At 38.3% G+C, this 16,389-nt stretch overlaps 1 protein-coding gene across 1 annotated transcript in view; it reads left to right on the top strand.

The window, feature by feature from the left end:
• Nucleotides 1-16,389, top strand: part of snd1 (staphylococcal nuclease and tudor domain containing 1) — a 72,914-nt gene that overhangs the window by 7,919 nt on the left and 48,606 nt on the right. The window contains exons 11-16 of the mRNA XM_077710125.1: nt 4,839-4,940; nt 9,231-9,331; nt 9,617-9,727; nt 10,886-10,958; nt 13,369-13,510; nt 15,388-15,497. Of these exons, the coding sequence (XP_077566251.1) occupies nt 4,839-4,940; nt 9,231-9,331; nt 9,617-9,727; nt 10,886-10,958; nt 13,369-13,510; nt 15,388-15,497 (639 nt within the window). The remainder of the gene's footprint in view (nt 1-4,838; nt 4,941-9,230; nt 9,332-9,616; nt 9,728-10,885; nt 10,959-13,368; nt 13,511-15,387; nt 15,498-16,389) is intronic.

The raw sequence follows: 16,389 nt of genomic DNA, 5'->3' as shown, positions 1-16,389 counted from the left end.
CGCTATTTACTTTGCTGCTACAAGCAAAAGGACTACAAAAAAACATCGGTCTTCCGATTGTGCCATTGCAGTAAGATTCAAAAGAAAGGGGATTGATATTCCTTTGATAGTCTCATAATAATTGTAATCACAGGTGCAGAAGGGAGTAGAAGTGGGTAGTGGTTGTGGAGAGTGAGGGGTGCTTTAAAAGGAAGCAAGAGACAAGGTCGGAGGGGCTGTCACACTTCATCAGTGCATGGCTAACATAGCATTTGGCTTTGCTGCCAACCCCGTTAAAGTACACACAATACAAGCTTGCTTAAAGTAAGAGCTGAGGTAGAATTGGGCGATAAAACAATAGATATTTATCGTGAAATAATTTTTGTGCATGTCAATAAAAAATTGATAATTTTGAAATGCAATTAGACAGAGAACTGGGGCACTGTTGCAACATGGCTGCTAGTTCCAGACCAACAGTCAGGAGAAGATAAGAAAGTGTTTTTAGTATGTTAGTAATAAAGACTAACACGAACCATGGAAGCCAAATTACATAAAATGGCCAAAATTTGTGATTATGAGATGCAGGACAATATGGAGCCTACCCACTAAAAGATCAAAATTGTCTTATCTTTATTAAACAACAGAAAATACACGTTTCATATTCTCTTTAAAGAAGTAAGATAACACGGTTACTTTCTTTGAATTGGGAAAGTACTTTATTTGCTTGTTTGAAGTTTCAAATTTGAAACAAAAAAAAAGTTATCGTGAAAATTATCCATAGATTGATCATTTTTTAAAATCATAATAACAATTTTTGTAATGTCGCCCAGCTCTACTCAGAAGTCACAGAATTTAATCGACTTTTGTACAAAATATAAGATATATAATGGGTGAAAACAATGAAAACACACTCACAAAAATGAGCCTGACTTCCAGACTGCCAGCGGATTTAAAGCTTTTTGGATTTTTCAAAGCTCCCAATATTATTTTTTTTATAACTGAAAACAAAAAAAATCCCAATGGTACATTAGACCGAGTGTCTCTTTCCTATTTTACCCATTTTTGTGTTTCATAGAGATGACACTGAATGAATATGGCCTACATACACAAGCTTAAATTCAGCCTACATTATAGTTCTACAACCAATGAGTCCATCCATACATTTTAAAACCCAATATCTCTCTTCTATAATCCTTTATAAACCATGATTTATGTGTATGTATGTTATTGTTAAGATTCTCTTGCTACATTTGTCCAAACCGTGCAACATAAGAGACACACTTAAAAAAATAACTTTAATCTAACCTTACAGCTGAGTTTCAGATTTCAACCTATCAACGGTCTCTTGTCCGCTATCTGCTCGTAGATGAAAATTCCTCTCATATCTCTCTAAATATTTCCCCAAAATTTTACTCTTATCTCAAATTTCTCATATGACGAGCCACTCGTATGTCAAGGTACCACTGTAGATTGGACAATGGTCTCTTGTCCGCTATCTGCTCGTAGATGAAAATTTCTCTCGTATCTCTCGATAAATATTTCCCCGAAAATTTACTCTTATCTCAAATTTCTCGTATGACAGGCCACTCGTATGTCAAAGTACCACTGTAGATTGGACATCTATTAGTAACTCATTTCAAATCTCAGCAGGGGGCGATGAAAGGATCCACATGACTATTATCGATCTTCCGGAGCACCGAAAGTACACTATTGGTATATCTATATAAATTTAAAGGCTTAACTCTGACGATCCGAAAGCTTCAAGACATTCACAGCTGTAACATTAAGTCGGCGTCACGCCTCTCTGCGGAAGTCACAGACCATTCCTGAGCAGTAGTGGCTAATTTGGGACGAAGGGAATTTACCCCAAATAGAACAAGAGCTTCCCCCGCAGGACAGCTAGCGCAAACTGCTGTTACTGGGTCACGCTTTGAGAAACTGTCGCCCCTGTCCCTCATGCAAAAAGCCCCCCCAACCACCCACCTCGCTTCCCTTCTACTTCTGCGGGCGGCATTAGCACAGTGCATGGCTGATGTGCTCAGACTTAGCCTCATCACAGTCATTTCCCTACACCACCATTGTCACTTTTATCTCTCGTCTCTGCTCGATGTCGGAGGCAACGAGGATTGTGGCTTGTGGGATATGTGTGTGGTATTTTAGAGTAGTACAGCTTTATGCCAAGGAAGGGTTTACAGAAGCAACATTTGTGTGGTTGAGTTGCGATGGAGAAGGACAGAGAAGGTCAGGAGGAGGACGTTTGGTCGCCGGTCTTTTGGTCCCTTTTGGATGCAGGTCAAATGGTGACGGAGAGTTTACTGTTGAAACCAGCTCTCAAAATTATATTCATGAGAGTTTAATATCTAAGAGAGAGTGTTTAATATCTAAGTACTGTTAAAACCAGCTATAAAAATTAAATTCATTAGAGTTTAATATCTTAGTACTGTTTAATATCTAAGTACTGTTGAAAACAGTAGATATTTAGATATTAAACTCTCATGAATATAATTTTGAGAGCTGGTTTCAACAATACTTGGATATTAAAAAGTACTTGGATATTAAAAAGTATTTGGATATTAAAAAGTAATTGGATATTAAAAAGTACTTGGATATTAAAAACTATTTGGATATTAAACAGTACTTAGATATTAAACAGTTCTTGGATATTAAACAGTACTTGGATATTAAAAAGTATTTGGATATTAAACAGTATTTGGATATTAAAAACTACTTGGATATTAAAAACTACTTGGATATTAAACAGTACTTGGATATTAAACAGTACTTGGATATTAAACAGTACTTGGATATTAAACAGTACTTGGATATTAAACAGTACTTGGATATTAAACAGTACTTGGATATTAAACACTACTTGGATATTAAACACTACTTGGATAATAAACAGTACTTGGATAATAAACAGTACTTGGATAATAAACAGTACTTGGATAATAAACAGTACTTAGATAATAAGCAGTACCTAGATATTAAACTCTCTATTAGTTATTAAACTCATGAATATAATTTTGAGAGCTGGTTTCAACAGTAAACTCTGGAGTACTGTTTTGGTAGTGTTCTGTTATTAAAAGAGTGAATAAATTGAATTTAATCGAATAAATTGGTTTTATTCATCACTTGGCTCAATTCAGCTTTTTTTAATGAAGCACTTAAAAATTCATGAACATATATTATATATTCAAGCTAAATGTCATACTCTGCATTTTGGAACTAACCTGCTTGTCTAGCCTCATGTAATTAATTTTAATGGCGTCCTGACCTTGACATTACTGTAATTATTACACTAATAATAAGCAAGCTACTTGAATAGAGAGGCTTTTCATGCGTTCTCCCCTCGTCTCATTTTCATTTCATGCGCCACAGTCGCCTTCTCCCACCATCTTGCGTCGCCCGCCATTAACCTTCTATCAGATGGAGAAGTGCTACCTTTAGTAATCCCCTGCCATCGCTCCCTCTTCTTCTTCCCTGTGCCTAATTGGCTTAGACTGCTGACATTTACAGCCTTCACACGGCCTCTTTTCCACCGCAAAAGAGCTTATTTGTCCAAAAATGAATACTTTCTATTGCTTTTTTTCTCCCCATTCGCCCTATTTTTACTTTGCTGTTGAAGATTGGGGGTAGAACGGTGGATTAAGTGGTTAGCACGTTGGCCTCAGACCTCTGGGGTCCTGGGTTCAAATGTGGGTTTCCTCAGGGGTACTCCCGTTCTCTCCTACATTCCCAAAACATGCACATTAGCTGATTGGACACTAAGTTGCCCCTCAGTATGGGTGAGTGTGTATGGTTGTCCATCTCCTTTATTTACGAGCTTGTTGCTGTGCAAAACAAAAATGAAAAAAAAAAGTATATATATGTGTGTATGTGTGTATATGTGTGTATATACATGTGTGTATATATATGTATATATGTACATGTGTGTATATATGTGTATATGTGTATATATGTGTATATATATGTGTATATATATATGTGTATATATATGTCTATATATATATGTGTATATGTGTCTGTGTATATGTCTGTGTATATATATATTTGTCTGTATATATGTGTATATATGTGTATATATATGTGTATATATATGTGTATATATGTGTGTGTATATGTATTCATTCTATTTTGAATCGAATAAGCATTTTCAGATATCTAATGATGTAAAACTGAATATTTCCTCTTTTCCATTTTTATCTTTTAACATAAACAAAAAACAAAATAATCGTTCACGGACTTGTTCATTTCGAAGTTGCTTGACTCTGTAAACTACAGCATAGTAGAAGTTGTCCACCCTGCGTTCATACTCTAACTGTAAACTCCTCTTTTATTCTTCCAACTGTACTTCTTGTCATTTCTTATATTTAGTATTGTTGCCCACTCCTCCTTCACCAAAATAAGCAGCAGTCAACAAGCATGCATTTTTTTCCACACACACCAAACCTCTGCCTCTTTTAAAAAATGCAAATGGCTTCTATTTACAGCGTCTGTCATAGCGTGGGTGACTGTTTTGTGGAATATTGTGTGTTGCTTATGCCAGGGTTGGGAAAACCAGTTCTCAAGTGCCACTTTGGGTGCAGTTTTTCACTGCAAACCATCCACCAAAGACACTTTAACCAATGAGATTTATGCAGAAAACTCCAATCACCTGACTGCAATCCACATGCAAAACACCATATTGATGAAAATGTGTCCTCTTAATGAGTCGAAATGAAAACCTGTACCCACTACAACCCTTGTTGGAATAGTTTGCCTACCCCTGCTTTATCCAGTGTTGAGTATACATGCATCTCATTTAATTATTCTTCTGTATTATTCACCGGAGACCTATTTTCATCTCATCCATTCAGGAAAAGAACAAGGACAAAGACAAGCGATTCCGTCCTCTCTACGACATCCCCTACATGTTCGAAGCCAGAGAATTCCTTCGAAAGAAGCTCATCGGCAAAAAGGTGAATTTTGAATGCACTGCACCCTTTTATTGGCCTCTTCCAGTTCTTAGCTTCGAATACTAAATACTTTTCCACAAGTCTAGAAGTCATTTTATCAAATTTGTACTCTGCAGTGGAATGAATCCCCCTTGACTCTCCTTTTGGTTCTTTGCGCAACCTTTTAAACAAACAGTGTTGCCCACTTGTGTCTATTGATCGATCTGCTCTTGCTGTTGACCATGTAGGCTGCTGCCATCTTTTACTCACCAGTACAACGCCGTTGTTGACTTTACACGGCGACGTATTTGTAACAGAACAAACACATTTAAATTAACTTGGATTAATATATACAGACATATTCAAACATATGTTTAATGTAAATTTACACAAACTGCCAGTGCCCCTGATGTTCTTGTGAGCAGCAATCGAGAAGTAATATAATACTCGTAAATGATGGAAAAAAACTGAAAAAAAATGCAATACTCTGAACAGTGCTCGTAGATATCTGTTATACACCAAAGAGATGCGGTAAAAAAGTGCGCTACAATGCTAAATGGCCTTTTATGTCTTGGCCACCTGGCTTTCTCGCATCTCGAAATTTTTCTCGTACTTAAAGATAATTATTTGTTACATTTTCCTCGTATCTCGAGCTGAGGTACCACTTTATAGGTAAATGTGAGCCATTGAGTGGACTTCCTACCTACATTTTTAAGAAAATAACAGAGAGAAAGAACATAAAAATGTCACTTTTGAGACCCTATTTTTTGTTTCAAAGATCTCAGACTAATGAATAGCTTCTATCTGTCGCCTTATCATTTTTCTTTCAAAAGTTAAGTCTTTTAGTCAATGTAATTGTTGTCAGTCAATGGCCAGCACAATACTTATTTCTATTAACTCATTGGCTACCAGTGAAGTATTGTACATACTTCTACTGATGATAAACCAAAGTGGCATTACTTTATAAACGAGCAGGCAGAATAACAGCATTACAATAGGCACTGTTGTGTAATTAAAGCAATGTGCTTTGTTGATGGGAGTGCTTTCGGGCTACAAAACCCTGCAAAATGAGTACCCCAATCAACACACTTTTATGTAGAGTTGCAAATAAAGTGGAAGCTTTTTATAGGATGCAGCCTCTCTCCTCAGTGGCCTTGGCAACGGGGAAAGAATTAGTTAGTTTGGATTAAACCGTCACTCGCCTGCTTTTGAGAGCATGTTTATTTTTCCCGGCGTAGTGACTTAACCCCCCGGGGGGCTTTCATGTTCATCTGCGCTACCTTGACCTATTTGGGAGTTGCAAGAACACACCGCTTTGCGTTTTGGGGAATTTAGTCGACCCACTTGCTGTTAGACCGCTTCTCAAGCACTTTGTATCATTCGAGTAAATGGAGAGAGTAGCTCTGCATTGAATCTATTTTTATAGACAAAGATAATTAGCTTTGACCAATACATGTACATCAGGAGTCACCTTCTCAGGCGCAAAATCTACATTGAGTACAACATCTTGTCCAGTCACAAGGTTGACTTGGCACATTTCCGCAATGGGTTGCATGCCAGATTCCGGCTTAGAGAGCAGTATTGAGAAAACAAGCTCCTCTACACTGTCCAGGACATTACTCAGCATTAAAGTAATAGGGAACGGCGCGTTAAAACGTCCGCTGCATAAAGCGCTCATTGTTAAAGTTGCAATTCTTCTTGGCCATAAGAAAATCCTGATCATTTCCATCTTGTGGTTGAATATTCAATTTTCCAATTTTCCCAGTATTTTCACTGGGTGCTCGGACGTTTGGTCGCCGGTCTTTTGGTGTCAAAGACTGTTGAAAACAGTAGATAGTTAGATATTAAACAGTACTTAGATATTTAACAGTACTTAGATATTAAACACTACTTGGATATTAAAAAGTACTTAGATATTAAACAGTACTTGGAAATTAAACAGTACTTCAGTGATAATTTTACAATTGGCACACTGCGAGTCCCAGGGATTCGCTTGTCTGAAAACTGTGCGTCCCAGGAAACTTGTCACGAGTCCCAACATACTACGGATGCAAATAAAACATAAGCAACGATATATAAACATTCAGATTTAATTTATTTATTATATGGTTTAGGGTTAGGGTTTATTTATCATTGTACTAGTCTTTCAGCTCGTAGATCCTCCTCTCTTTGCAGCCAAAAGTCTTTTGAAATGTGCGTATTTTTCCTTGCTTCCCCCGTTTTGCTTCATGATCATCGATCGAATCTTCTGCAGTTCTTTTCTTACTAGTTGTATTTTTTAACTGCGAAATAACTATCCAGACTGTTTTGCTTTTTCTGAAACATTTTTTATCTTTCTTACACTATTACGAAACTCTTGCTATCGCTTTCTCTCCTTCGTCTGCTAGTGTCTGCTAGTCTCGCGAGAATTATTTCGCAAAGATTATGTGGAATAAATTGGTTTGCTATCGGATATATGTGTTTTGGTTTTTTTTTTGATAAAAATTTCTTTGCGTCCGAAAAAAGCACATTACTTGAAATTGTGCGTCTGGAAGAAAAGCTGTGCGTATCAGACGCAGGACGCAGAGGTAACGAGAACACTGGTACTTGGATGTTAAACAGTACTTGGATATTAAACAGTACTTAGATATTAAACAGTACTTGGATATTAAACAGTACTTGGATATTAAACAGTACTTGGCTATTAAACAGTACTTGGCTATTAAACAGTACTTGGCTATTAAACAGTACTTGGCTATTAAACAGTACTTGGCTATTAAACAGTACTTGGCTATTAAACAGTACTTGGATATTAAACAGTACTTGGATATTAAACAGTACTTGGCTATTAAACTCTCTCTCATGAATATAATTTTGAGAGCTGGTATCAACAGTAAACTCTCTGTCACCAAAAGACCAGCGACCAAACGTCTACTCACGATTTTACTGTGGAGTGAGAGAAAAAAAAACATAAAAAAATTATAGATTTCAATCACCAAAGTGGCCCCCTTGTTGTTTTGGATTCATTAAAAAACTAAGCAGATCTTCTAAGGGTGGTGGCCTAAGTAGCATTTATTTTTTCTTCTCTTTTTTTGTTGGAAAGATGCAGAGTTGACGTATCCCTAGCTTCTCTGAAACAGCTGCGTTTGCATGATGACATAATCCCAAAAAAGCTCCTCCATTTGGCTAGCATCATAAGTAGTGTAAGTTGTGTATGCTTAGGTCTCAGCCTCGGCAGCAGCAGAAGCAGCAAAAAAGAAAAACCTCCGATGGAGAATATTGCATTAAGCCACTTATCGGGCTTGAGCACATTCAGATAATCCTGCAGGCTCCAAAGTGCCTCCTGTTTGTGCCCCCGTCGGCATGTACGTATATTACGGGTCACACTGCAAGTGCGAATATGCAGAAAAGATGAAGGTGCAATTGAGAACCATTCATTTTTGTGAAATGCTTCAAGTCTTAACATTGCCTCTATTAAGATAACATTTGTAGTTTATTTAGTATTTTTAGTTTTTTTCTGAAATGAGTGGTCTGTAATGGTTCAATTAATGTGAAATAGCTGAAAGGTAAGTGCCACATTGTTGACCCTTTGGACTTTCCAAAAATGGCAATGGTGTATGGCACCCCCTTCCATGCCGCGGGCGTCAAACTTGTAGCACGAAACGAAAGCGCCCCTCTTGAATTATGAGACAAAAGTGTACCTCCAGGTTCCTTTGAATTAGTCCACAGGGACTTGTGTAGAGATTAGCGAGTCATGCGGTTTCTTCAGTGTGTTTGTGTGTGTGTGTGTGTGTGTGTGCCTACACACATCTGCAGTCGTCCTTTTGGGAGGTTTGTGTTCATGGCTGACATGATGCACACTGACTAGAGTGACCTTGAGAACCATACAAGTACTCCTCCCCTCGCCCCCAACACATGCGTGTACTTACAGAAATTATGATTATTTAACTCTTTCAGTGCTGTTGGTTATAATGGATGTTCAAAATTGTGGATGTTTTTATCTTTCTGTTAAGAATTTAATTAGTTTGTTACTATTGGACGCCCAGTTTATATGAACTGGGTTCTTACTGGCAACAAATGAGCTTTGGACATTTATTGGTGTCAAAATGTTGTAATCTTTATTTTATCTATTTTTTAACCGTGCATTTTATTCTTTCCAAATTAAGTGTTCCAATAATACCTTCCAATTTGGTCCATTTGCACTCTTTTATTTGCCCCAAAATTATTTTTTGTACTAATTCAATACCATTTGAAAGAAGATCTTGTGCTTTGCTCAATTCCCTTAAAATTTCTTTCAATAGAATAATGAACTAAGATTCTGTTTTGTTTCTTTAGGTCAATGTGACAGTGGACTACATCAGAGCAGCCACCGGTGCCGGTGAAAGCACGCCAGCCTTCTCAGAGCGAACCTGTGCAACAGTCACTAGTGGTGGCATGTAAGTAAACCCCTACTCACGATTCATACATACTTGTATACATTTAGTTAGGGTTGGCCTGGACGTTTGGTCCCCCGGACGACCAACGGGCGACCAAATGTCCGGACGACCAACGGGCGACCAAATGTCTGGGCGACCAAACGTCCCGGGCGACCAAATGTCCGGTCACGCACAAAATGAGATGAGCTACCCTATTCCGATCCTCTGTTTTCCGATCACATAATCGTATCTGGGACATGTCTAGTATACTCGGTGAAAACCTCACCCATGCTTTTTCACCCACAGTAACATCGCAGAGGCTCTGGTCAGCAAAGGCCTAGCCACGGTCATCAGATACAGACAGGACGACGACCAGCGTTCGTCACACTATGACGAGCTGCTGGCTGCAGAGGCACGGTGAGTAACACCTCAAATCCGACCCGTTAAAAAATATGTCAACACAAGCCACATCTCCATCCTTCCAACGATGAATAGACTTGACTTTAACCTTGAGGCTTTATTTTTTTCCCTTCTAACAGAATTTTTCAGTTTTATTTTTTTATTTTAGCGGCACGTCACAACCTATCATTTTTCATTATTTCCTCGGGAACCTATATTTCCCACACATACATACACAAACTCGTGTTCCCCAAACGCGGGCTGCCTTTTATACAGCTGCTATGAATATAATTATATGTAGGTGCACTAGGAAGATTTATTGCAAGCCTTATTACTGTGCCATAGATTTGGATCTGGCTGTAGGTAGAGCAGATGCAGCTTCCTTTTACAGTCTGGTCTCTATTGCTGCTTCCCTTTTTACTCTCTTATCGCTTCTTGCGTTTCTTTCTCTCCTTATTTGGCCCCTTTTTCCCCCCACTCATCTGCTTCCTTAATCTCTCCCTTCTTCGGGGATGGATGGGTTGGGGAGGGGGGGGGGGGCACATTAGAAATGATGAGAGGTGTCTGTCTTTAGGCTTGCTTGTATTTTTCGTAGCTTCAAGGAACTTTCCATGTGATTGAATTTCTGCTATATGCATAATACTGTAGGTATAAAATGAATACAGTGTTCCCTCGTTTATCGCGGTTAATGGGGACCGGGACCACCCGCGATAAGTGAGTTTCCTTGAAGTAGGGATTCCCCTTTAAAAATGCTTAATTTGAATTTAATTCAATTTTTTTTAATTTTTTTTTTTGTACATTTATTTTATTTTATTTTTTTACCCCCTGTATACAGTACACCATATAGAATACGGGTAGAGAGAGTGAAATTCATGTTATAACAAAAAAAACTGTAAAATATGTTGTTTCAATGTAATATTTGTATTTTTTTTCCCCAAAAAATCCGCGAAGCTCTGAGTCCGCGGTAGCTGAACCGCCAAGTAGCGAGGGAACACTGTACTTGACTGGTAGCTTTCACTGTTTAGTTCACTAGCCATTAACAGTCCACCGTGAGATTGCCATTTTGAAACTGGAGCAATTGTGCTAAATCGGCGGTTTAAGGAAGTATAGAACTTTTCAAAAATGACTCTGGTTTGAACGTTTTGAATGATTTTTTTGTTGCCGCTTTGATTACAGGGCCATCAAAAATGGGAAAGGGCTGCACAGTAAGAAGGAGGTTCCCATTCACAGAGTAGCAGATATCTCTGGGGTAGGTCTCCCTGACAACTTTACAGTTAACGTGTCATCCCTAGACGCTGCAAGATTGTTATTAACTCCGAATAAACTACTGCAGCTGTTCGCTGATCATTGGGTAGCGTTGGTAGAGGGCAAGCCTGATTAATTCTAGTTCTTTAACATGAGTTTTTGTCACTTAGTACTACAAAAAAGGGACATCGTTCATTTCTACCACTTCCCGGTCAAAATGAATTCGATGTTTATAGTCATTAATAGCGACAGATGAGTCAATTATGCTTTGTAAATTAACTTTGAATTATTTTTTTTTACCTTAAACGCGACAAAAAAATAATCCCATCTAAGCTTTCAAATTCGCAGATTTAAATAAAAATTTGTCTCGTATCTCAAGATTAATATTTGCTCAAAATTTTACTCTTACCTCAAATTGGATGTTGGGGCGCTGGTATGTTGAAGTATTACTGTATATATTTGTACAGTTCTTCCTGAGGGCGATATAGTAAAAGATGTTTATTGTTTGTCAGTTTAACAAAATGAAAGCAAATTTTATTGAGACAGAAATATATTGATTTAAATTCTACTCATTCATTTAATCTGCCAAATTCACCCTTTTTAAATTGCATGTCAAAATGCAACCACCTTTGCAGCAAATTCTAATTTATACTATTATAGTTACTTATGTAAATATAAGATGGAGCAAACACTAAATTTAAGAAAAAAATACCATATTTTCACGACTATAAGGCGCACTTAAAAGTCTTAAATTTTCTCCAAAATAGACAGTACGCCTTATAATGCAGTGCGCCTTATATATGGAAAAAATGTCATTCATTGAGGGTGCTCCTTATAATGCGGTGCGCCTTATAATACAGTGCGCCTTATACTACAGTGCGCCTTATACTACAGTGCGCCTTATATATGGGAAAAATGTCATTCATTGAGGGTGCGCCTTATAGTCGTGAAAATACGGTAGATATATAGCTAGATGTAATGGTTAAAAAAAGTTCCATGCATAATAATAATTATTTCTTAGTATTATATCAACTTTTGATGGAAAACATTAATATTTATTTCTCTGAAGGACCACCTTCATTTCAAATGATGGCAAAATGGACAGGGTTTAAAAATGGATGGGACAACTTATGTGGTCAGTGGAAGCTTAAGGACATGAATTCCAGCTCCCCACTCGAATTGAAGCCCACAAGAGTGGGTTGTGGAATGGTGCGAGTTTCTCCCGTTCGCGCCAGCACGATGGCGTGGGCGGGGATGGCGCATGAGAAGGGAGATTATTACGCAACCTTTAGGAGGTTCGACGTGAGTCAAGTGCTTTATGCACTCTGCCGCTATCCTCCAATGAGTCTTCCACAATCGCCGTGCACAAATCATGCCTGCTCTATTTGAGGACGCCTCCCGCTACACACATATACAATCTCTTAAGCCAATGTATAGGGAGCATGTGTACTTTTTTGTGTGTATAATGATAGGGGAAAGAAAAACTTTGGGTTATTTTGAGCTCTAAAATTTGCCTACCGTATTTTCACGACTATAAGGCGCACCGCATTATAAGGCGCACCCTCAATGAATGACATTTTTTCCATATATAAGTCGCACTGTCTATTTTGTAGAAAATGTAAGACTTAAGTGCGCCTTTTAGTCGTGAAAATACGGTTTATATCGCATCAATGGTAGTGAATAAGCTAAATTAATATTAGGCAATGCGTAACTGAAGGTATTTGCTTCTTTGTACAGTTTTTTTTAGCAAATATTAGCTGTCACTCAACATAAAACTCAGCGTTTTTTTTTGGCTTCCTTGTTTGAACTGTATATTTCTGAACTCCAAGTCTTTGCACCCACTCCCTCGGCTCCTCTGCAGCGCAATGCATATACACAGAAGAAAAAAAAACACGAGTCCACCGGGCCATGACTCACTCGTCTGTTGTGCCTACATGCTTATTCCCTGCAGTAACAAATTATTCAATTATTTTGGAGCATTTATGATTTTCAGCCCCACTCGCCAATCCCCTGCATAAAGACACGAGTTTTGGCCCTGGGCTTAAACCCATTTCCCCTCGCCTCCCTCCTAAAAGAAAATGTTGGAGACGGAGATAGATGCCGAATTGGGAATAACTTCTGATTGCATGAGCTCGCTTCCAGACGTGTCACCAAGAAGTCAACTTCATAAGGCCTGAATAAGATTTAAAGATGTCTAAGGGAAGTGAAAAGAAAAGCCTGCAAACCCCCCATTGTTACCGATATCGTCTTGTCTATTTCAGTTGCTTTTGATAAAACCTTGCGGAAGTTATTTTGCGCTTACTGCCAAACAGACAAGGTTGATATTTCTTAGTTTGTCACGGTGAATTCAGCAGTTCGACTTGCGGACACCATTGGAAACTAATATTTTTTTAATGGAAACTCTTGTCACACAGGACACACAGAAAGCCAAGCAGTTCCTGCCATTCCTGCAGCGGGCCGGACGTTCGGAGGCAGTTGTGGAGTATGTCTTTAGCGGCTCCCGTCTGAAGCTCTACATGCCCAAAGAGACGTGCCTCATCACCTTCCTGCTCGCTGGTGCGTACACATTCTTCAAGAAAAAGCTTATGGTAAACGTCCAATCCATTGAGATTGTTCAAATGGATTTGACGTGGTGCTTGGACGTTTGGTCGTCGGTCTTTTGGTCCCTTTTGGTCACCGGTCAAATGGTGACAGAGAGTTTACTGTTGAAACCAGCTCTCAAAATTATATTCATCAGAGAGACTTTAATATCTAAGAAAGAGAGAGTTTAATATCTAAGTACTGTTTAATATCTAAGTCCTGTTTAATATATAAGTACTGTTTAATGTCTAAGTAGTGTTTAATATCCAAGTAGTAGTGTTTAATATCCAAGTAGTAGTGTTTAATATCCAAGTAGTAGTGTTTAATATCCAAGTACTAGTGTTTAATATCCAAGTACTAGTGTTTAATATCCAAGTACTAGTGTTTAATATCCAAGTACTAGTGTTTAATATCCAAGTACTAGTGTTTAATATCCAAGTAGTAGTGTTTAATATCCAAGTAGTAGTGTTTAATATCGAAGTAGTGTTTAATATCCGAGTACTGTTTAATATCCAAGTACTGTTTAATATCCAAGTAGTGTTTAATATCTCAGTACTGTTTAATATCTCAGTACTGTTTAATATCTAAGTACATTTGACCGACGACCAAAAGACCGGCGACCAAACGTCCGGTCACGATTTTAACGTCCATCGCCATCAATGGTACTAGTTTCAGTCTAAATATTCTACTTGTCGAAATGATGCATATTTGGAGACAAACATTCTCCCGTTCTACTTAATTGGTCCTGAGTGCGTCACGGATGTAATAATTACTTTTGCAATTTGCTTGTGATTGTCTTTGCAAGCCACTAATAGTTTTTTAATTACATTTTGCGCTGCGTCTGCCTCCAGATAAAATGCCAAGACCCTGGCCAATAAGAAATCTGCACGCCAGGATCATTTGACATTTTCTTCTAATAAGACTGCATAGTACACACGCATCCTTTACATTTTCTATCAAAGTAAAGGTTATTAGTGAAATGAAAAGAAATCTACTTGGGCTTGAATTGTGATGGAAGCAATTACCCAATATGCCTTGTCTTAAACATTTGCATTAGCACCCATTAGACCACAGTACTACAAATGAAACTCGTTCTGCGGCTGTTTATTTATAAATTCCATTCCTATTAGTGTTTTGACATGCAGCTGCCATTAGTGCCCCCCATTCATTTATTTTCATCATGCTAAATGTCAACATTATCATCACTTTGTAGTCTTTATACATTTAATACAAACCTATTTACAGCAGGCCTATGTAAAAAAAATGTCCCTGCATTAGTTATATTATTTTATCAGCCGCATTACTTTCATTCTGTATTCAGGTCGTATTAAGGTGCACCCTCAATGAATGACATTTTTTCTATATATAAGGGGCACTGTATTATAAGGCGCACTGTCTATTTTGGAGAAAATTGAAGACTTAAATGCGGCTTATAGTGGTGAAAATACGGTAATTGCTATTGACTTCCAAGTATGAAGCATTCACTACTTTACAGTCACCTCTAGAGCCAGCCATTGTTGATGTTTTGGATTTTTTTTGTATAAAATCTTGCAGTGGGGGAGGAGCTATATGATGGAAGATGTTGTAAACTAAGATGGAAGATCTGCATATTTAACAGTATTTTTTCAGTTCAGGCGTTTGTGTTTTTTTTAATATCCGACAGTGTTGGTTTTTCGTTTTTGGTTTTCTCCATATATAAGGCGTACTGGATTATAAGGCGCACTCTCTATTTCAAGTACTAACCCTTCTATTAAATGGCAATCACACAGTTGGTGAATTGAAGGTTTGATGCCTCTCTAAACTCAAAATCCCCTGCATGACAGAGTCTGACACCACCATTGTATGTGTCCCAGGTATCGAATGTCCACGTAGTTCCAGGAACACGCCTGGGGGTGTGCAGGTGGCGGAGCCTTTCAGCGAAGAGGCCATGCTGTTCACCAAAGAGCTGGTGATGCAAAGAGAGGTAGGACCCCCCCCATACTCTAACCCTCAAGCACCCACACCTCACAGCTATGGCTAAAATAACGTCAACTCTGTGCAACCAATGTGTATTTTATTGGTATTACGGCGACAAAACCCTAGCTAACACTACCAATTTAACAATCCTATGAAGTTTGGGTTGAAGTGTTATGTCCTTTTTCAGGATTTCGTCCTACTTTACATCTAAAAATAAGAAATAGAAGCCATGGCAGTCTGCCTTATTGCCAGTTCTGTGTTAGTCACCTTCCTATCCCCATTTTGGTCTTTGTTATTCCTCACCTTGTGGCCTTTTGCCACTCTCTGTATGCATTGTTGTTTTGCGGATACTCCCTAGTTTGATTTGGCTTCTTAGAGAATTCCTTCGCCTTTTTCTTCCATCTGACACTTTGCTTCTCTCACCTAGCCTTTTCACTAACAAAAGCCGCAAGCAAGGTTGTTGAATTTCCCGGATCCTTCCAGGGTTTTCGGCTTCAAAACCAAACCTCAGAGGAGGGCTGATTTCTTTTATTTTTCCGGCATGAGTCAGCTCCAGACGATACTCGTGTCCTGTTGTATCCGTAAAAAAAGCGGAACCCAATGAAGCGGCTTTAAAACAATTCCCAATGCAGCATGGTGCATTTTTAATGAGTTGAGACAGCGACTCATTGGAAAGGCCAACTGAATTAGCACTTAAAAAAGGGATTCTGCCAATTTGTAAAGTTGCGTAACTATATTCATGCAGAGGGATTACCGAGTTCTGTGGCAGAGTCGACGGTGCAATGCTACCTACAATTGATAGGAATCCATTTTGCTTCTTGCAAACCAAATCTCCACATGACAAGGAGTCTTGACAGCCATGTACACATACAATCTGGAGATTTTATGCCCAATTACCT

This window comes from Stigmatopora nigra, chromosome 23, assembly GCF_051989575.1.
Source record: "Stigmatopora nigra isolate UIUO_SnigA chromosome 23, RoL_Snig_1.1, whole genome shotgun sequence".
Lineage (NCBI taxonomy): Eukaryota > Metazoa > Chordata > Actinopteri > Syngnathiformes > Syngnathidae > Stigmatopora > Stigmatopora nigra.
Note: the sequence above shows the minus strand (reverse complement) of the source record. Positions and strands in the feature narration are given on the sequence as shown.